The sequence below is a fragment of the Saccostrea echinata genome, unplaced genomic scaffold, assembly GCF_033153115.1.
Source record: "Saccostrea echinata isolate AGI-Se365-2 ecotype Australia unplaced genomic scaffold, CSIRO_AGI_Sech_v1 ptg000012l, whole genome shotgun sequence".
NCBI classification, from domain to species: Eukaryota; Metazoa; Mollusca; class Bivalvia; order Ostreida; family Ostreidae; genus Saccostrea; species Saccostrea echinata.
The window spans coordinates 1,249,300-1,270,756 of record NW_026889761.1 but is presented as its reverse complement, the minus strand read 5'-3'; the positions used below and the strand labels follow the sequence as shown (position 1 = coordinate 1,270,756).

The window sequence follows — 21,457 nt, the reverse complement described above, 5'->3', positions numbered from 1 at the left end:
GAGTTTGTTCTGAGGTTGTGAACGTTATAATATGATTGGCAGACTAGAGTTCAACTGGGGTCAAGAACTGTCGGCCAAAGCACCTTTGAGGAGAGATGCCACATCTGAAGGATTTTCTTTATCTGTGCCTGTAAGAGATTCGTAATCTTATAAACATTCTCAATACAGTGTATTTCACAATTTTAATTTTAATTTTACAATTACAAAAGTTTTAGGCTAATCATAACTTACTTTTAATAATGTTCAATCACAATCTGAGAGAATTTTTTTTCACAAAGAGAATTTCATCTTTACATTCCCCCTGAACAACACATCAGTACAAATAAATAAACTGAGGAGTATGTAGTGATTACTTTGTATAGCTTACTTTCATCAGTTGTTATGTCCTTCTCCAGTTTGAGTTTGTCTCGAGCACATCTCAGCATACCCTCCTCTACCGTGTCTTTACTGATCAGACGAATTATTGACACCTCCCTGTCACAATAAAAAAGAATTATTGACACCTCCCTGTCACAATAAAAAAGAATTACTGACACCTCCCTGTCACAATAAAAAAGAATTATTGACACCTCCCTGTCACAATAAAAAAGAATTATTGACACCTCCCTGTCACAATAAATCAAAATTAAGAAAAATAAAATGGAATTTCTGACTCTTCTCTAACGAAGAAAACTTCAGACAGATGATAAGTCTATTCCAAAAGCATATGCATTCCAGATATAAAAACTGTAGGTCCATAGTTAAAATACAAATACAGTTGAACTTCGGTATCTCAAACACAGATATCTTGAATACCATGGATATGTCAAAGTGAATGAGAAGTCCTAACCACGTATTTCTTAAGTAAATTACCCTCAATATCTCAAACCCTCGGATATCTCAAATTGTTTTTTTCTCGGTCCCATCGAGTTTGCAATAACGAGGTTTGACTGTATGTATAAATTCTATAGAATATAAGGAGAGTATGATTGAGGTAGAGTTTGGCATTAAGGATTTCATATCAGTACTTCATATTATCACTTTAGCTTTAAAACCACCTCTCTGGTCTCACTACCAGTGTATCTTCAATCTTATGTACTTTTTTTCATAATAATTTCCTAACAAAATATTAAGGAAAACATTGGAAAAATATTTCTCAGGTCCTTTCCCTTCACCCTTTAATTTGATGTAAAGATAACGAACTGGATGTAAATATCAGTCTGTCTGTCTGTAACTGACCTGGTCTGCCCGACCCTGTGAGTCTGTATATAACTGACTTGGTCTGCCCCATCCAGTGAGTCTGTATACAACTGACCTGGTCTACCCCACCCAGTGAGTTTGTACATAACTGACCTGGTCTGCCCCACCCTGTGACATCAATTTTCAGCTTGTTTATCATCGTACGGGTTGTTAACAATGACTACATTAGTCTGTCTCTCTGTATATAACTGACCTGGTCTACCCCACCCAGTGACTCTGTATATAACTGACCTGGTCTGCCCCACCCAGTGAGTCTGTATATAATTGACCTGGTCTGCCCCACCCAGTGAGTCTGTATTTTAACTGACCTGGTCTGCCCTACCCTGTGACACCAATCTGCGGCTTATTTATCATTGTACGGGTTGTTAACAGTGACTACATTAGTCTGTCTCTCTGTATATAACTGACCTGGTCTGCCCAACCCCGTGAGTCTGTAAATAACTGACCTGGACTGCCCCACCCCGTGACATTGATCTTCAGCTTGTTTATCATTGTACGGATTGTTTACGATGTCTACATTAGTCTCTCTGTCTCTCTGTATATAACTGACCTGGTCTGCCCGACCCTGTGACATTGATCTTTGACTTGTTTATCATTGTACAGATTGTTTATAATGACTACATTAGTCTGTCTGTCTGCATATAACTGACCTGGTCTGTCCCACCCTGTGACACCGATCTTCGGCTTGTTTATCATTGTACGGGTTGAAGTCGATGTCATGGATGATGACCACATTAGCTGCTGTTAGATTGATCCCCAAACCACCGGCTCGTGTAGACAACATAAAGATGAATATACTCTCATCTTTGGTAAACTTGTCTATCAATTCTTGTCTAAAAGATAAATGATACATTGATACATATTTACAATTTTAAAAAATTTCTTTTGACTCCCCCTTTTCCCCTCTACAGAGCACCATAGGTCTATCTCCTGTCCTGACAAACTGAAGACGAAGCTATAAAACGAACCTTTCTGGTACCAGTATAGACGAGATATAAAACTGATCTCTTTGGTACCAGTGTAGGCAAGCTACAAAACTGACATTTTTGGTACCAGTGTTAACAAGCTACAAATGTGACCTTTCTGGTAACGGTGTAGGCAAGCTATATGAGCTATAAACTGACCTTTTTGGTACCAGTGTAGACAAGCTATAAAACTGATCTTTCTGGTACCGGTGTAGACAAGCTATAAAACTAACCTTTCTGGTATCTGTATAGAAGAACTATAAAACTGACCTTTCTGGTACCAGTGTAGACAAGTTATAATACTTACCTTTCTGGTACCGGTGTAGACGAGCTATAAAACTACTCTTCTGGAACCAGTGTAGACAAGCTATAAAACTGACCTTTCTGGTACCAGTGTAGACAAGCTATAAGACTAACCTTTCTGGTACCAGTGTAGATGAGCTATAAAACTGACCTTTCTGGTACCAGTGTAGACGAGCTATAAAACTGACTTCTGATACCAGTGTAGACAAGGTATAAAACTGACCTTTCTGGTACCAGTGTAGACAAGCTATAAAACTGACCTTTCTGGTACCGTTGTAGATGAGCTATAAAACTGACCTTTCTGGTACCAGTGTAGACAAGCTATAAAACTGACCTTTCTGGTACCGGTGTAGACCAGATATAAAACTGACCTTCTGGTACCGGTATAGACAAGTTATAATACTTACCTTTCTGGTACCGGTGTAGACAAGGTATAAAACTGACCTTTCTGTTACCAGTGTAGACAAGCTATAAGACTAGTCTTTCTGGAACTGATGTAGACAAGCTATAAAACTAAACTTTCTTGTACCTGTGTAGACAAGCTATAAAACTGACCTTTCTGGTACCAGGGTAGACAAGCTATAAAACTGACCTTTCTGGTACCAGTGTAGATGAGCTATAAAACTGACCTTTCTGGTACCAGTGTAGACGAGCTATAAAACTGACCTTTCTGGTACCGGTGTAGACAAGCTAAAAACTTACCTTTCTGGTACCAGGGTAGACAAGCTATAATACTTACCTTTCTGGTACCAGTGTAGACAAGGTATAAAACTGACCTTTCTGGTACCAGTGTAAACAAGCTATAAGACTAGCCTTTCTGGTATCGGTGTAGACAAGCTATAAAACTAACCTTTCTGGTACCGGTGTAGACAAGCTATAATACTAACCTTTCTGGTATCTGTATAGACGAGCTATAAAACTGACCTTTCTGGTACCGGTGTAGACAAGCTATAATACTAACCTTTCTGGTATCTGTATAGACGAGCTATAAAACTGACCTTTCTGGTACCGGTGTAGACAAGCTATAAAACTAACCTTTCTGGTACCAGTGTAAACGAGCTATAAAACTTACCTTTCTGGTACCAGTATAGACGAGCTATAAAACTAACCTTTCTGGTACCGGTGTAGAGCCGTCCAGACGTAGGTAGGAGTAATTCTTGGTCTTTAAAAAATCCTCCATTATATCCATCATCATTGTAAACTGACTGAAGAGTAAAACTCTGTCTCCCTAAAACAGAATAAATCTGTAAACTTTCTTTTTTTTGGCAAAATCATTGGGGCAGCGAATGCCGCCCCTGCCGACTCTTTGTCGACGCCCCTGCTGTATGTTAGCTGAACACATCTGTACATTACCTAAGAAAACCTTTATGTTACATGATAACACCTGTATGTTACCTGTGAACACCTTTATGTTACATAAGAACACCTGTATGTTACCTGAGATTCATAAGTTTCCAGAAGTTTCTCCAGTTCCCTGAATTTCCCTGACTCCATAATGACTTGAGAGTCTAGTTTGTAACTTCCTATATATTTCTGAAAATAGCATAAAAATAGTGAGAGAATTCATACATGGCTTAATCTCTAAATTAATGCTACTTTTCTTCAAATACTGAAGACCTATATATTTTTCCTCTTGAAATTACTATGTATGCAGTCACAAATATACCAGGAAATTTGTTACAGCATACTAATAGTGCACTGAAGACATACAAATCAGCAAAAAATTTTCTACCCATGGACTGAACAGAAATTGTTATACCGCAGAATTATGGCCCCATGAAAAAAGTGTGTTTACAGTACTACATGTACATGCACCTTAATCTCCATATGTATTTTTTCCTATTCCCTTTTTCTCTAAATTGACATTTGCTGGTTCCCTCCATTGTCTGACTATTACTGGTTCCCTCCCTTGTCAGACTATTGCTGGTTCCCTCCCTTGTCAGACTATTACTGGATCCCTCCATTGTCTGACTAATACTGATTCCCTCCCTTGTCAGACTATTACTGGTTCCCTCCATTGTCAGGCTATTACTGGTTCCCTCCATTGTCTGACTATTACTGGTTCCCTCCCTTGTCAGACTATTACTGGTTCCCTCCCTTGTCAGACTATTGCTGGTTCCCTCCCTTGTCAGACTATAACTGGTTCCTTCCCTTGTCAGACTATTACTGGTTCCCTCCCTTGTCTGATTTTGTTAGTTCCCCTCACTTCCTACCTTGTACTGGTCACACAGCTTCATGATGTCATAGTCATTTAAGACCATCATGTCCTCATGAATCAGCTCAGCCAGCGCCCCTCTCTCTCTGTGGGAAGGTTCCTGTAACAAAATACTGACATTCTTATCTACATGTCAGAGACAATGTACCTCACATTAATGACCACATCTATAACCAATACATATGTACCTCACAAAAAAATCTTTACATTGACATGCAGTTTTTTTTTTAAATATTTATAAATCTCATCTTTGTGAGCGGTTCTACGAATGGAAATCGATTCTCATCCATGTGGGCAAGAGAATTATCCTTATAAACTTGGGCGAGTTCTTCTATAAATAGTACCAGTCATTATTATTGGCTGTAGTTTTATATAATTTACCTTGATGTGCTGTTATAAAAAGTTTTTTGGGTTACGATAAGCAGTAAGAACCCTTACCTTTGTGAGTTGTTTGGCCATCTTCATCAGTTTATCTTCAGTGTAATGGTTCCGTAACAAAAGCGGGTGATTGGATGCTTTCCTCAGCTGCATCAACATGGAGGCTCCATCCCGCGATTCCTTGACCTGGTCGTCCTTTATGACCTGTTTGAATTTTGTGATCAGCTGTTGGTACAGCGCCCTCTGCTGGGGAATTAGTTCACAATACAGGACCCGGTCCTTCTTCTGGGGTAGCTGTCGCTGGACCTACAGAAACAGGTCAATTCTAGGTTATCAATATCAAAGCTTTCTTTCAAAGGACAATTTATGCTACAAAGGAGAATTCTGCTTCTGCCTAAATTTGCTTTCAATTAATGAATATCTTACTCATACATGTACATTTCAGTAAAGTAAAACATATAGGGAATTGCCACAGTGATCCAGAATTTCTAAAATTGCTTTGCTTTATTCTACATTTACAATATCCTATTCATATATTCATTAGTTTGGTGAAAAAATGTGACTTTCTGATAATTATGTATTTGTTTTATGCATGTTTGCTGTAAATGTATTTTGCTGTAAAGAAGTTTGAAGTAGCATGGATTAAAATAATGTCAGCAAACATGAATGCTTAAAATACATATACATGTACTTCTTTCTTCAATCTATTACAGTGAAGCAAATCAGAAATCATTACTTTTCATGAAATAAGCTCTTCTAACTAAGGGATTTTCTATATAACAAGAGATTAACCTCAGACTTAAGCCTTCGTAAAACGAATGGTCTCATGATTCTCTTGGCATGCTGAATTCTCTCCCTTTCATATTTACTTTTGGCTTTATCATCAACTCCTCTCTGTATAAAGAAACCACACATATCTTTATTAATAATGATAAAATATTGAGAAATCACCTTAAAATATGGAATCAATTCTGAGGCCTGGCCTCAAGACCATAAACTGAGAACAGACCTCAGTCAAAAATTTGATTTCTAATATCTTGAGTTTTATTTAATGTTTAAAAATTTGCAATTTTATATAACATTTAAATTCAAATATATGATGAAAATTTCGTTTCATTATCAAAATTATTTCAAAAGTTATATTGGTTTGGTTTGAAATTTTGACTTAAGGTTTTCCATCCCTAATAGAACCTAATTCTCTATCCTTAAATATCCACCATGTATATAATACTCTGATATTGATTCAAAGCATTTTACAGTAGAAAAGGATTTACCAAGAGAGAGTTTCAAAAATGTAATTAACTAAACAGTAATTAATTAACAGAAATTGCATTGAAGTCTATGGAGACATGACAAGTGAATTTTTTTTAAAAAAAAATTCAAATAATATCAATAAATACAGTGGTGGAAAGATGCAGATTAAATCATTAGAAATAGAGTGACAATTGAAAACAGTTTTTCTACCGTATAAATTTTTAAAATTGATTTTTATTACTTAAAAAAAGAAGGAGATAACTCTTCAACAAAGGTCAAGGTCATAAATTAGGACACGCTCTATTCTTACATGCTTATGGTAATAAATGGGAATTATGTCTAAATAAACTAAGTATTCCACCCGTACACATCTCTTATGTTTTCAAATTCATTGAATCTGAGGCTATTAGGGATGGAATACCTTATGTCTGTTCTCAGTTTATGGTCTTGGGGCCAGAACTCAAGATGAAGACAATGCACTTATTTCTTACATTGATCATGGAGAACATCTGTTTTAATTGATCAGTTTTTCCACTGAAGATTTCTGGCATTACAAAACACAACAGAGACATCAGTTCCAACAGGTTATTCTGTAGGGGCGTCCCCGTCAGTAACAAACGACGTTCTGCCTGGAAAAAAAATCATTGTGATGAAAGAATTTCTATTTATTGTAATTATCATTAATACATGTATACCAATTTGTTTCATTTTTTAAGGTTTGTATGTGTGTATTTACAGAGGAACTTTAAATTTAGACATAATCTATTGGCTTAAATAAGGCTATGAGTGTTCAATAATATTCTGCCTTTGTTTATGTAGACACTGAATTCTAATAGGTTTTACATTTGTATGCAAGTGTATGTTTACATTCAGCTCTAGTTACTGTAAACCAACTTTTATTTGCATGCGAGAAATATCCGCGAGTTTCGCAACCTACTTTTACTTGTGAATATTAATCTCTGTGAACCATTTACAGTACTCGTCTTGAGTTTTCCCCCAAAAAACACGGGGCCCCGTGGACCGCAAGTCCACGCTTTTGGTTGGACCTCGATCAATGTCAGCGTCTTTGAAGTTAGGATATCTGCGCACCGTGTAACACGGTGTGTACGCGCGGTGTATCACAGTGTCCCATTACGATATCACGCAGAACTTAAAAAAAAATATTCATTGTCGTTGTTTAATCAATTATATCAATTTCCTTTGAAGTAAGTTTTTTTTTTTTTTACTTTTTTCTTAAATATTAGTTCTTCATTATCAATATACAGATGTTTGAACAAATAAGATGTCCTAAAATCTAAGATTCACTTGCTCCTGCCCAGCATCGAAAAGACAAAGTCTTCAAATGTGTACACACATCCATGTAAGTCGTGTTTCAAAACCTAGTTATACGAGAGAAAAAATATGTTCGGTAAACTATTATAACGCTTAGAAGGAATAGTGATTACACTTTCGTAAATAAATTACATGGTTGTCTTTTCTTTCGATTATAGCTGTGTTCATTTTAATTACAGTCATTTTCATAATTTTTTTGGGGGGGGGGGGGGGGGGGGTGAGGGCACGTATGCATTCATATGTAGTATTTATCAGATGCATATTTTATTTTATAAATCATTTCTACATAAAGAGAATTTAAAAAAAAAATATCTAAAATAAAATTTAAAACGTGTCAGATACATGCACATAATTCAAAAACTCTCTGATAATTTAAGGATTATTGCAGTCTGTAATCTTGTAAAATATGGAGGTAAATATATATCACACACAAAAAAAGTTGAGTTTTGGTATACTGTACAAATATTACCTTATCCTGAAATTATTTAATGAAAAATGTGTCGAACAGTTTGCGAAAAGAAAAAAATCAATTACAAGTAGCGAATGTAGTTCGGGGATGTACATGCATAGAATAAAGCTTCTCTTATGATCAAAGTCTTTGTAAAGTTATTATCATGGTTTTAGAGAAAAAAAATATGTAGTTACATGTAGTAAAATCCCTGGCCTCTTTCAAGCTATTAGGTTTGTTACCCTCACCCCCACCCCCCTTCTAAATTAATCGAGAGTCTGAAGATTTTTTTATGTTACACTATTGTGAAATAAAACAACCATAATCTAACAGGTTACATGTTTATATGTGTCTGAAAAGGAATAATTTACAAAGTAAGTTTGTAATCAAGCCAAAGTACACGTGTGGTGGCGTAACTCGGTAGATGAATTTCGCTGAAAGTCAGTTGAGTGTGTTATACACTTGATGTGGTCAAAGACGAAAGGTGTGATAAACACACAGCGCCCCCGGCCCTCCGGCTGTGTCCCAATATATTTTTAAGAAAGGTGTGAACTCGGAACTGACCATAAGAATGTTTCAAATCACAAGACTTTCCGCGTAAACAGACTTTCTGGGCCATCTAGCGTCATGCGATTTTGATTGACAGGTGTAGCACGAGGATTTCATGTGTAACCGAGAACAACATGTTGCAACTGGGTTGACTATGAAACAATGTTACAGAATTTAAATAGTATTATAGAATGGTTCATCATGACTTTGGTAATGTAAATAAAACAAAGAATTAACATTATTTTTTTTTTTAGATTTATGTGAAAGGGGGTTAAAAGAATCTCTCTCTCTCTTTCTCTCTCTCTGAATTTTTTTTTTTTTACACACTTTTCAATTAACAAAGAATTAAATGATTTTTTTTTTTCAGACTTATGTGAAAGGGGGTTAAGAGCATCTCTCTCTCTCTCCTTTCTCTCTCTGACATTGTTTCTTTACGTATTAAGGGAAAAAACATATTAAATTCTTAATTTTTAAAACAGAATTTATACTTATTCGTACTAGTTTATGTAAAGAATTTATTCTGTTACGAAAAATACGCACATTATTGTACACAGGAATTTTGCTCTCGATTCTCGCTTATAAATTCAGAATAATATAAGATTAACAAAATAAATGTGCTCTACACAAGAATATAAATGTTTGGTTTGTACACTAAAACAAATACATGCAGCTCGGATCGTATATCACATGTAACACTGATCATGCCATTTCTTCGTTACGTGATTACGTGGGATAAAATTCTTCAGACATTAAAAATTTCAATCCAAGTAATAATTTTAAAAAGTAACTAAACAACTTTACGAAATATGAACTTCTGGGCAAACGGTAAATTCAACTCCATTTAATTTTTCTGTTACTGATATTTAATCCTACTACATGTATCATTAGAACGATTCAGAACACATTTCAACGTCTTCTAGATTAGAAAATGATAATTATACATATAAATCAATGTGCTAATTCTTTTGAAATCTTAAAATATTATATCAGAACAAAATGGTTTTTCTCTGTAATGTTATGGACACGGTGCGGCACGGAGGGAATTTTCTGGGCATGGTGCAACACAGGGTGCATTAGCAGGGATTTTTCTAGACACGGTGCGGCACAGTGTGCCTACCTGTGTATTTCAAATCCACACACACCATGCTACACCGTGTACACGGTGTAACACAGAGCATTTCACACGGTGTGTTTTCCACGGTGCGACGGGGAAAACTCGTGGCCAGTACTGTATTTTGCTTTGTATTTGTAGAGAATGTTTCCTCAGTTGTGAAAATTAATTTTAAACGGATAAATCATGAATAAAAGATGACAGGAATAATAGTTGGTTTACAGTATACAGTCAGAGTGTCCAGAAAAAAAATCTTGTACTTGAAACTTACTGCTATTTTCATTAAGTTCTGGTAGCGTAAAGAGGACATGTTTTTTAACATGTGACCCTCATCAAAGATTGCGTAATGGAAATTCACTTTTTTAAACAATGCCCGGTCTTCTACACTTCCAGTGGCCATGTTGTATCTGGAAAACAACAAAGATGTGCTGGAATGTAGTATAAAAATTAAAGTAAAATGTCTCTTGAATATATAGGACTAAAATTATAAAGTCAGCGATAACATTGCTTACATAAATCCCACATAGGACTCCTCAATAAAATGACTTTAATTATCCAAATATGCCATGAACAATAAAATCAACTTGGCAAGTCCATTAAATAGACTTTAGCTGTTACTCAATTTTACAAATAAAAGTTGACATTTTAAACTTCGATTTGTGACATCACAATGTAACTTGAATAACAAAAGGGCTGTATGCTTACGTTGTAAAAATGACATTGTACTGAGTGTTGGAATTGTATACTTACGTTGTAAGAACGACATTGTACCGAGAGCTGGAATCATAAAGAAGTGACATGCGACTCTGACGACGATCCTCCACAGAACCATAATACACAAGGAGGTTAACCTCAGGGCACCAAGTTTCAAACTCCCTCATCCAATTCTCTGTAGAACACAATTTATAGCTACTATAAGAATTGTTGTAATCCAATTCTCTGTAGAACACAATGTATAGGCTACTATAAGAATTGTTGTAATCCAATTCTCTGTAGAATTGAAACATAAAATATACAGGTTCATACACTCTAGGATCAAAGTTAAACTGATGGCCTCTGAAGTAGACTAGCACCACTGTACTTTGGATCATGTGCGTATATGTGTGTACATAAGACATTGTTATTGTTCTTACCTTTGGTGTGTATGCAAGATTTAACCTATGGTATGTATGTAAAAAAATATTACCTGAGCTATTACCTGTGTGAGATATTTCCTGTGTGAGATATTACCTGCTGAGATATTAAGTGAGATATTACCTGTGTGAAATATTTCCTGTGTGAGATATATTTTATGTGTGAGTTATTTCCTGTGTATGAGATATTTCCTGTGTGAAATATTACCTACGTGAGATATTACCTGTATTAGATATTCTTGTGTGAGATATAACCTACGTGAGATATTACCTATGTGAGATATTACCTGTATGAGATATTACCTATGTGAGATATTACCTATGTGAGATATTACCTGCCTGAGATATTGCCTGTGTGATATATTACCTGTATGTGATATTACCTCTGTGAGATATTACCTGTATGAGATATTACCAGATATTACCTGTGAGATATTACCTGTGTGAGATATTACCTGTATGAGATATTATCTGTGTGAGATATTACCTATATGAGATATTACCTGTGTGAGATATTGCCTGTGTGATATATTACCTGTATGATATATTACCTATGTGAGATATTACCTATAGTTGATGAGGGAACAATAACAACATGGGGCCCAGTCTCTCCTTCCTCCAGCAGATGAGCAATAAAAGCAATTGTCTGTATTGTCTTACCAAGTCCCTGATGATGTACATAAAAATAATGTCATATATTGTACACTAAACAGGTCAACTTTGCTAAAAACGTATGTTCAAAAGAAACTTACTGTACATATATTCCACAATATAATCTGTTGTTCTTTTCATTCACACAGTAAATTTGCATGAAAGGTAATCAGTTTATTTACAAACATATAACTTTGAGCTGTCAATACATGTAAACAGAACCACTCATATCATTTAAAAAAAACAAATAACTTTGTGAGCTGGCAATACACATAAGCATTAACACTCATGTTACCATTTCATCAGCCAGGATGCCATTCAGGTGCTGGGAGTGCATGATACGAAGCCAGTTCAGTCCCACCATCTGGAAAGGCTTCAGCTGACAGCTATACAGAAACAGACAACAGCATTAATACGTGTACATCTACATCAAATAAACAGGTTCAGAGGAAAGGAAAGCAGAGATTCTGTATAGACACAAGCACTAACTGAGGTGATAAAATCTGTGACTTACCCAAGTGACAGATTCTGTGGCTGTTTTGTTATCTGTGACTTACCCAGGTGACAGATTCTGTGGCTGTTTTGTAATCTGTATCGAATCATCATCACTGCTTTCATCAAATTCTGTTTTCTTGGTCAGACAGGACACTACAGTCTCCATCTTTTTAGAGATCCCCTCACACTTCTGCATTAGTTTGACGATAACTTGTCGCACACGAAGAATGTCCTTACAACCACTGATGATGTCATAGGACAAGGCTTTGTTGTTATAGAATTCTGTTGTCTGAAATTAATTATCAAGTACAACCACTGATGATGTCATAGGACAAGGCTTTGTTGTTATAGAATTCTGTTGTCTGAAATTAATTTTCAACTATGTCTGATGAACACTGTATTGCTTTAAAGAATATAAATGTCAGGAATCAAAGATGTATTGTAAATCTATTTAATACAAGAGGCTCATGGGCCACATCGCTCACCTGAGTAACTTTGGCCATGCTGTTCTTTACCAGATTTCCCCCCTTTTAATATACCTATTGTGGCCCCGCCCTACCCCCGGGGGTCATGATTTTAACAATTTATAATCTACACTATCCCAGGATGCTTCCACATAAGTTCAAGCTTTTCTGGCCCAGTGGTTCTTGAGAAGAAGATTTTTTAATGACCCCACCCTATTTTTGTCTATTCTTGATTATCTCCCCTTGTAAGGAGACTTGGCCCTTTATTTTAACAATTTACACTCCCCTTCACCCAAGGATACTTTGTACCAAGTTTGTTTGAAATTGGCCTAGTGGTTCTTGAGAAGAAGTTGAAAATGTGAAAAGTTTACAGACGGACGGACAGACGGACGGACGACAGACAACGGGTGATCAGAAAAGCTCACTTTAGCTTTCAGCTCAGGTGAGCTAAAAACTCTAAAAATGCATAAATCTTCTACATTATTACCCTACTTCATAATCATTTCCAAAGAAATTAGCCTCACAATGCCACCAGTCTATTTCAATTTTAAACAGTCCACCAGCTAACAGAGTTACAGTCTATTTCAATTTTGAATAGTCCTCCAGCTAACAGAGTAACAGTCTATTCCAGATTTAAATAGTCCACCACCTAACAGAGTAACATAATAGCTTACGAGTTTATTCCAGTTTTTAAATGGCCTTAGTGATATGATGACTTCAGCTCGTTTCTTGGAACATCCAGGTGTTGCAGATAGTTCCTCAATTGTTGCTTCGTCAAAGAAAGCCAGAATTTTCTCTCTTTCTGTGCGAGCTGTCTCTGTGTCCATCTAAAAATGGAAGATTAAACAGATTAAGGTCAAATGTTAAACTTCTTAGGGTCAAAAGCAAAATATCTAAATGTTAATAGTTGAACATCTACATGTAATATATACAAACTACTTTTATTAAATTTTCCTCTTTTGAACACAGAATTACAAATTGATTTAGTTACGTACGAGCTAAAAATTATGAAATGCAGCCTATTACTAGTAAAAAAAATATATTCTACTGATGGTAAAACCTTGACATGTCATTTCAAATATATTAGACTCATTTTATTAATACCTCAATGCTATCATCACTGTCTCCTTCTTCACTCCTAAACTCACCTCAATGCTATCATCACTGTCTACTTCTACATCTTCACTCCTAAACTCACCTCAATGCTATCATCACTGTCCACTTCTTTATTTTCACTCCTAAACTCACCTCAATGCTATCATCACTGTCCACTTCTATATTTTCACTACTAAACTCACCTCAATGCTATCATCGCTGTCTACTTCTACATCTTCACTCCTAAACTCACCTCAATGCTATCATCACTGTCCACTTCTATATTTTCACTACTAATCTCACCTCAATGCTATCATCACTGTCCACTTCTTCACTCCTAAACTCACCTCAATGCTATCATTACTGTTTACTTCTACATCTTCACCCCTAAACTCACCTCAATGCTATCATCACTGTCTACTTCTTCATCTTCACTCTTAAAATCCTCCTCTTCATCTTCCAGTGCAGCTGTCCGAAAAAAATCAGATGTTACGGGTAACTGACACATGTTTAGGATTGGAAGGAGAAATCAGCCTTTTTTACACATGCAAATTGCTACTTAAATGTTACACATAAAAGACATTCTGATTTATCCTGCAATGAGAGAGATTCTTAAAACCTCTAAATTTTATCAATCCCTCTTAATATTTTAAAAACTCATTCACTCTTTTGGCCACTCTGCTTGTACAGAACACCTAGTAGGACCATACCTTGTCTCTCTTTGCCGTTATCCATGAAGTTACTAAGTTCCAGGAGGGCGTCGTCTGTCTGCCAATTGTTATTCTCCAAAGCTCTCTGTAGATCCTGAATAAATATCACACATGACATTTTATTTACATGACATTTTATCTCATGGAGTTTAAAAATAGCTGTGCATGAGGTTTGTCTCTTGAATCTATTGTCATGTATTCCCTAGCTGGAGAATTAACAGAATTTTTTATGGCAAACACAGTTAACAGTATTAAATTAAACTGAAAAAAAACACAGCATGGAATAACTATTTCATTCATCTGTTTTCAGACAAGAACTCACCCTTCGTTTTTTCCCGGGAAATGCCTCCTGAAGGAAGACGATCCTTTTATTCTTCTCCTCTTCTGAGATTTGAGTCTGGTCAAGGTCAATGGAGTCTAGAGGTCGTGCCCTTTTAGAGGGGTGATGGATTGGTGACCCTCCTTCCCCATCGGAATCACTGCTGTCCACACGTATAATTCGCTTTTTGGCACCCTTCTTTTTGAGGGCCTTGGCTACAAGTAGTCAACAGTTTTGTTAATTTTGCCACTAGTTTAAAGTACATGCAATTCATTCACATTTAAATATTTGTCTTACTAATAGGCTACTATACAAAAACAAGCAAAATGAAATTGTTTGAAAAATATATTCTGAAGAAAAATATATTATTTATCTCACAGTGTCTATAGAATCATTCATACAAGGTGCTTGGAAAATCAGAGATACTTTGGGGTTTTTTTCAACATTCTTATTCATTTTTAAGGGCCTTCTTCCACATTATACAGCATGTATAACTTTTTTCTATATATAGATATCATGTGACTTACATGAATCAATCATTTGATCGACAGCATTCTCAACATTCCAGGACTGTGCCTCCAGAGCTTGCTGTAGAATGTCCATACTTCTGTCTGGGAACATTGCCTTCAAGTGATTGACCGCCTCCGTCTGGTCTGGGGTCAAGTCGTCCCCAAACCCCTGCCTCACCTCCTGCTTGGATTTCCTTCTACAAATCAGTAAAATGTAGATTGTACAATACAGATCTTTACCATTAAAGAAATTGTATACACATTTCTCAGATATATGATTATATAACTGTGAAATTATCTGGGATATTTTAAGGTTTAACCGAGCTTCCACAAGTTATAAAAAAAAACCTTGATTATATTTTGGCTCTTAATTCGCTCTTGAGTACATCTTGACCTATGATTTTAACAAGAGGAATATAAATTAAATTATTTAAAAAATTGACCTAAGAAATGTTTTATATTGAAAAGTATATTGCAAATATAAAAAAAAAAGATGATATAAGCAGATTTTTTCATCAACTTACTTTTTTTTCTTGAAATGAATTTGATAATTCCACTAGAATCACGCATGTGTAGGGGGACATTTTCAACCATGTCAAAATAAATGAAAAATATACGGCAATAATACCCTGTACACAGAATATCTTCATTCACTACTGTTTAGGAAGGATAAAATTTGCAGAAATGTAATTTAATCATGTCATGTTTTATTATACGTCTGTCATGTTACGTTATATGTCTGTCATGTGTTACGTGACACACATTTCAAACATTGATAAAATATTTATTTTTGACTTGATTATCTATTCAAACATTTTTTTGTCCTATTTAGAGTCAAAACTTCAAATACACATAAAGAAATCAAAGAAAAAAACGTGTCTACAGAATTCTTTATTTGTCCTCCCAGATGTATTCAAGAGCATATTTAGAGCCTTATACAAATTTTGGGATCTCCTTTCAAGGTTGTCCCTATGAATTGAAATAGAAAGGACATTTAAAAAGTAGAAGGGGATCTGGGGTTCTTCCTGTAATGGGGAGTTTAGGAGGAATACCAAAATAACCAGGGGGTGACATCATTATAGACGGGGAAATTCCCCAGCCCACTGGTGACCAGGGTTGGCAAAAAACTGGGAAATACTCATATTTCCCAGGACGGTGGGAAATACTGGTAATTACCGGGAATTACTGGTATTTCCCGGGAAATACTGGGAAATAAGAAATAGCTACATATTTCATTCATACTGACATGTAGTATACCTTATTGGCTAAGATACCTTCCTGGTATCACTGTCCCTGATTTAAAAAGTTCTGGTTTCCAAGTAATTCATTTTATATAATCATAAAACAGCATACTTATATTATACCAGTCACGAGTGTCATATGTTTCATGCTTGAGTCAGATGTAGTCTATAAAGGTCCATGAAAATTAAGTGTTAAATCCAGACCCTAAAAAGGGCATGGTAATCTAATAATCAAAAGGGCACTTTACGCCGCGACAAGTTTTCATAAGGGCACTTTTTTAACGTCTTTGAAATTATAAATATTTTCTTTATCATGTTTATGTACTTAAATTATTATTTAATACTGAAATCTTTAGTTATACAAGTATCTAAAAGAAAAATTTATAAATCTGTCAGCTTAATTCATTTAAGGGGAAGAAGGACCTTGAGCTGAAAAAATACTTGTCATTCAATTTTTTTCATATTTTGTATATTTCTAATTAAGTATGTCCTACATATCTTAAAGCAGTTATATCATTAGGTTTCTTACCTAATTTTAGAGATATTGATTGACAAATACTATGCCCTACAGTATCAAAGTGGAGTTTAATTCTCCATGTTTCCGGGCTCATTACTCCGTTCATAATAAGTTTTTTTTTAGCATATATTAAAAATATGTAAGTGGATATGTTTCTTTTAAAATATACCAGAGTATGAATAGGGTTTAAAATTCGAAAAAGCAAGTTTCTTCTATCAAACTGCATCTGGATAGGGAAAATTACGTGCTTTTTAAGACAAGTTCAACAACAAAAGACGTAATTTACAAAAAAATCTATCATTCAATATTTTTAAATTTACGTTGAAATGCAAGTTTTTCAAAATATTGATTAACTGTAAAAATTTTGAATGGTGAAGCTGACCTCAATATTGCACAGGACATCGTTAAAGAGGACATAAGCATGACAAAAACGTGTCATGTTTACATTTCTCGAGTACGGGAAAAACCAACTATGACGTCACACGTAAGCTAACAAAGCGAAAAAAGATATACCTACACAAGATTTCCGTCATCAGCCATGCAAAAATAATTTTTGTGTTCCCCGTTTCTAAAAATATTTCATCATATACCGATTATGACCTGTTTTTACATAATAATGCCGCCCCTGTATTCACCGAGTATGATCTTGCTGTACTAACGGATCGTGTATGACGTCACCTACTTGCTGTACGCGCAGTTTGGGGAAACAGAGGAGTGGATCAATCTTTTTCATAATTTGTTATTGTTTACAAGAATGTTAAAACTTTTTTTTATTTTTTGTATAAGATGGTAATTAAAGATAAAAAATTGTCAAAATTTATACAAGAACTGATGCTTTACAGGTTTTGCACTTCTATAAACGGAGACTATGACGTAGTTAAACAGAGTCATGTGACCATGTGTCCTTCATCCCCTTAATACACACTGAGAGGGCAATTATTGCCAAAATTTAAATTCAAATTTTTTAATCAAGAAATTAGTATGGTTATCAAGGTTATGCTTAAAAAGAATTATTATAGTTTGGTGTATGAATTTTTTTCCTTGCTTTAATATTGTTATTTGTGTATGAGGTAAATAACAGAACAAAATTGCAAAGGGGGGGGGGGGGCTACTTGGATAGTAAATGTAGAGGGCATTCTCTTTATTTTGAAAATAATCTACCAACAAAATCAAGTGAAAACTGATCATACCAAAAAATTAAACTTGAAATAATATATAAACTGATTAAAACTTTTTTTTCTGGCTTAGAAACATTGAGCCTCTGGGTGTCAACTCAAAAAGTTAGAACACAGAATCATTGAACATGTTGAAAGAAACTAACGTCATACTTTGTTGTTTCCTAGTCCATTTCACACATAATATTCAGTTTTTTTTGGTACTGTACATTGTATGTTGACTTAATTCATCAGCAGTTTTATTTTTCACATTTCTTCATCAACTCTGTTTTTTCTATTTTCAATTTTTAAAAAAACGATCCTGATTTAAAATGTGTAACATTTTAATTTACAAATTAATCTATCTTTGACATTGGGCTAATTCTTGCATAATCAATGCAATCAAATGATATTTTCTCGTGTTATCTCTTGTACCCTGACAGCCTGAGGCATGTTACCTGGCCAGGTGGCTGTGTGCGTTCAAGCGAGAAGTGATTTCCTGTCCTGAATTCACACTTTGGGTGCATTAAAGAAACAAAGGGGCTAATCAGCATGCACTCAATAAACAAAGCCGCTAGTCCATCTTGCCTCTGCTAGGCATATTTATTTATTTTTGCAAGGAAAAAAGGGCATGGCGCTGGAAAAAAGGGCATGGCGCCGAGAGAAAAGGGCATGGCGCCGCGCCATGCTAGTTTGCTTTAGATTTAACACTATAATCAAATGAACCCAAAGATCCCAGTTGGGTATGTAACTAAAGAAGGATCTAAGAAAATTCTTAAATGTAGAGTATGGTATAAATATCAAAGCTAAGAAGAAGCCTTTCAGTTCTACTCAAGGTATTATCTCTCAAAACAGGAGCACAAAACTGTCAAGAGCAATTTGTTGAAACAACATGATTGATTGTAATAACTACAGTGTTTATAGAAGGATTAAAACAATTTTTTTTGTTCTTGGATTTATAATTAATAAACTTAATAATTTTACAAAACTGAAAAATAACTTGAATTGGAAAACTTCAGTTTTATACAGTCAGGGAAATGTATCAGTATGCTTATGGGTATGGGACCTGGAGTAGTGATACATTCTGAATAGGCTACAGCTGTAGATTGCAATATGAGACATATTCCATATTCTTCTTCTTCTGTTTTTATGTTTCTTTTATTTTTGAATTTTGTATAACATGTATAAGATTGAATGAATTAAAAAAATAAAAAACTTTGTATTTCCCAGTATTTCCCAGTTTAGAGAAAATTTGTAGTATTTCCCAGGACGGGAAATACCGGTATTTACCACTGGATAATTCCCACCACTGGTATTTCCCGGCCAACCCTGCTGGTGACCTGGTCTTTAGGAACAACCCTGTCCATTACACAGCTTGAGAACCTATCTACCTTTACTGTAAACCAAGTTTTGCAACCTACTTTAATTTGCGAATATTAATTGCTGCGAACCATTTATTTTGCTTTGTATTTGTAGAAAATGTTTCCTCAGTCACAAAAATTAATCATCACGTATTCATTTCAAACTGACGAATCATGAATAAAAGTTGATGTGAATAATATATAGTTGGTTTACAGTGTATGAAGATAGAACTAAGTACCAAAACCTATCATTTTACCTTTGTTTAGAGGTAGAAGCTGCACCATTTACTATGCCCTGCTCTTTAGAAAGCCAAGGAGAGGATCCAGGTTCTGTGTCTTCATCCTTTATACAATTCCTGTTTGACCCTTTGACCTTTCCACGAAATATTGGGGACTCTGGACTACATGTCAGCTCCTCTGAAATCAACACGCAAAGATTAGCAATCTCCATCTCAGAGTTGCATTCTTTCCTCTAACTTAACTTAACTTAAACTTAAAAGATTTTTGACATGAACATGATGAAGTAAAAAAGACGATACTCCAACTGAAGGATTAATTCAAATAAAATAAATCCTACATCGAATTAGTAATTCCTTAAAAGACCATCATTAGTTCACACATTTAATTATAATGTATTAAAACAAATGCACTATTTATTGTGCTAATCACTGTGATTTATTCCAGCCAATAGCTGTGAATGTATTAAGAACCGGTGGTAGAGAAGTTAGAGAGTGACAGTCTTTGTAAATAAACTCCAAAGCAATTCATGATCTTTATATCTTCTTATGGAAGTATTGGGTAGTCTCACCAGTCTTCTACTTCGTGTCTTCAAATGTTACATTGAATATATATAAGCATGATAAGGTTTTGAGTTCTTTGCTGAGCATTAAATGTCCCTGTTTCTTTATCTACGATGTCTATATGAAAAGGAAAATTAATTAGTATACAAGATGTAAGTAAATTAATTTACCATCTGTATTTTGTAAGAAGGGATCCTGACTTCCTAAGTTCTGGCTTGGATTATATGGAATGGTAGTTTCACTGTTTTGACTCCCGCCTTCCTGATCAGAGTAGAGAATTGTGGCAGAGGAACAGCTGCTTGTTTGACTGTCTGTCTGTTTGTTCATTTCTTTAACTCCCTGCGGACTATCAATGCCATTAGTGTCCGAGCTGAATAAGCTCTCACTTCCACTCGTTAGTTTAGGAACTTGCTTCTTGACAAAACGGTAATTCATCAGGGAGTTTAAGCTTGGACTTTTAGTCGCCATGATTGCATCTAAAAAACAACGACGATACAGCGTTAGGCAAGTGAAAATTCTTAATAATGAAAAATTGCCAGTCTTCAGAATCGTAAGTCTTTCATCAGGAACTGTTTGTTTTATAATCTGATATTTATTCATCTTACATCGAATGCATTTATTTACGTTTCTTTTCCTTTATTTATTTATTTATTTTTTTTTTTTTCATTCAACGGATACCCGTATATAGGTAGATGGGTAGATGACAGAAAATTACGGCATCAGGCGAGTACTCAGACTTTACATTGGTTTTTACATCGAGATCTACTGAAAGAAAAATTTCATGCAAGACTAGTGTAATCATGTTTACATATTTACCTTACAACTGGTCTTCTTTCATCAACTCAGTGGATTTTCTTTTCACTTATTCAACAAAAAAAACTTGCGGGAATCACATTCTTTCCTTCGACGCAAAAGAGCTCTTACACAAAACAATGTTAATGCTTACGTGAATGATTCGTTTAATATAATGATATACGAATGTCAGACACCTCGGTCCAACGACAATATTGGGCCGACATGTCAGGGCCGAGATGTCAAGCGTGTCGGGCCGAGGTGTCGTTGGGCCGAGATGTCTGTCTACCTGATATACATGTACAGCAGCTAGACTCGCATCTCTTTCAGGACAACTGTTGCATTTGCATGGCCATGAAAAAAAGCAAGACGATGGACAAAAGTTGAGAGAGAGAGAGAGAGAGAGAGAGAGAGAGAGAGAG

General features: G+C 35.3%; 1 protein-coding gene across 1 annotated transcript; it reads right to left on the bottom strand.

The window, feature by feature from the left end:
- On the bottom strand, window positions 1–20,711 carry LOC133185172 (SWI/SNF-related matrix-associated actin-dependent regulator of chromatin subfamily A containing DEAD/H box 1B-like). The gene is made up of 21 exons (XM_061320228.1): window positions 20,414–20,711; window positions 19,701–19,860; window positions 15,189–15,367; window positions 14,665–14,876; window positions 14,343–14,436; window positions 14,030–14,100; window positions 13,212–13,364; window positions 12,136–12,362; window positions 11,874–11,964; window positions 11,495–11,594; window positions 10,545–10,683; window positions 10,066–10,201; window positions 6,846–6,983; window positions 5,893–5,994; window positions 5,161–5,406; window positions 4,721–4,822; window positions 3,945–4,040; window positions 3,617–3,735; window positions 1,890–2,072; window positions 368–474; window positions 1–128 (listed from the first exon to the last, which is right to left on the bottom strand). The coding sequence occupies exons 1-21, from the start codon at window positions 20,709–20,711 to the stop codon at window positions 61–63; spliced, it is 3,021 nt and encodes a 1,006-aa protein (XP_061176212.1). The 3' UTR covers window positions 1–60.
- Window positions 20,712–21,457: the final 746 nt, after the last annotated feature.

What these genes read in the sequence shown, in the direction of transcription:
- LOC133185172 (XM_061320228.1), bottom strand. Translation starts at nt 20,711, where the DNA reads ATGGCGACTAAAAGTCCAAGCTTAAACTCCCTGATGAATTACCGTTTT. An exon ending in CGATCAAATGATTGATTCAT is followed by an intron (nt 14,877 to 15,188) that starts GTAAGTCACATG and finishes GACTACTTGTAG; the next exon opens with CCAAGGCCCTCAAAAAGAAG. An exon ending in TGGCCAAACAACTCACAAAG is followed by an intron (nt 4,823 to 5,160) that starts GTAAGGGTTCTT and finishes ATTTTGTTACAG; the next exon opens with GAACCTTCCCACAGAGAGAG.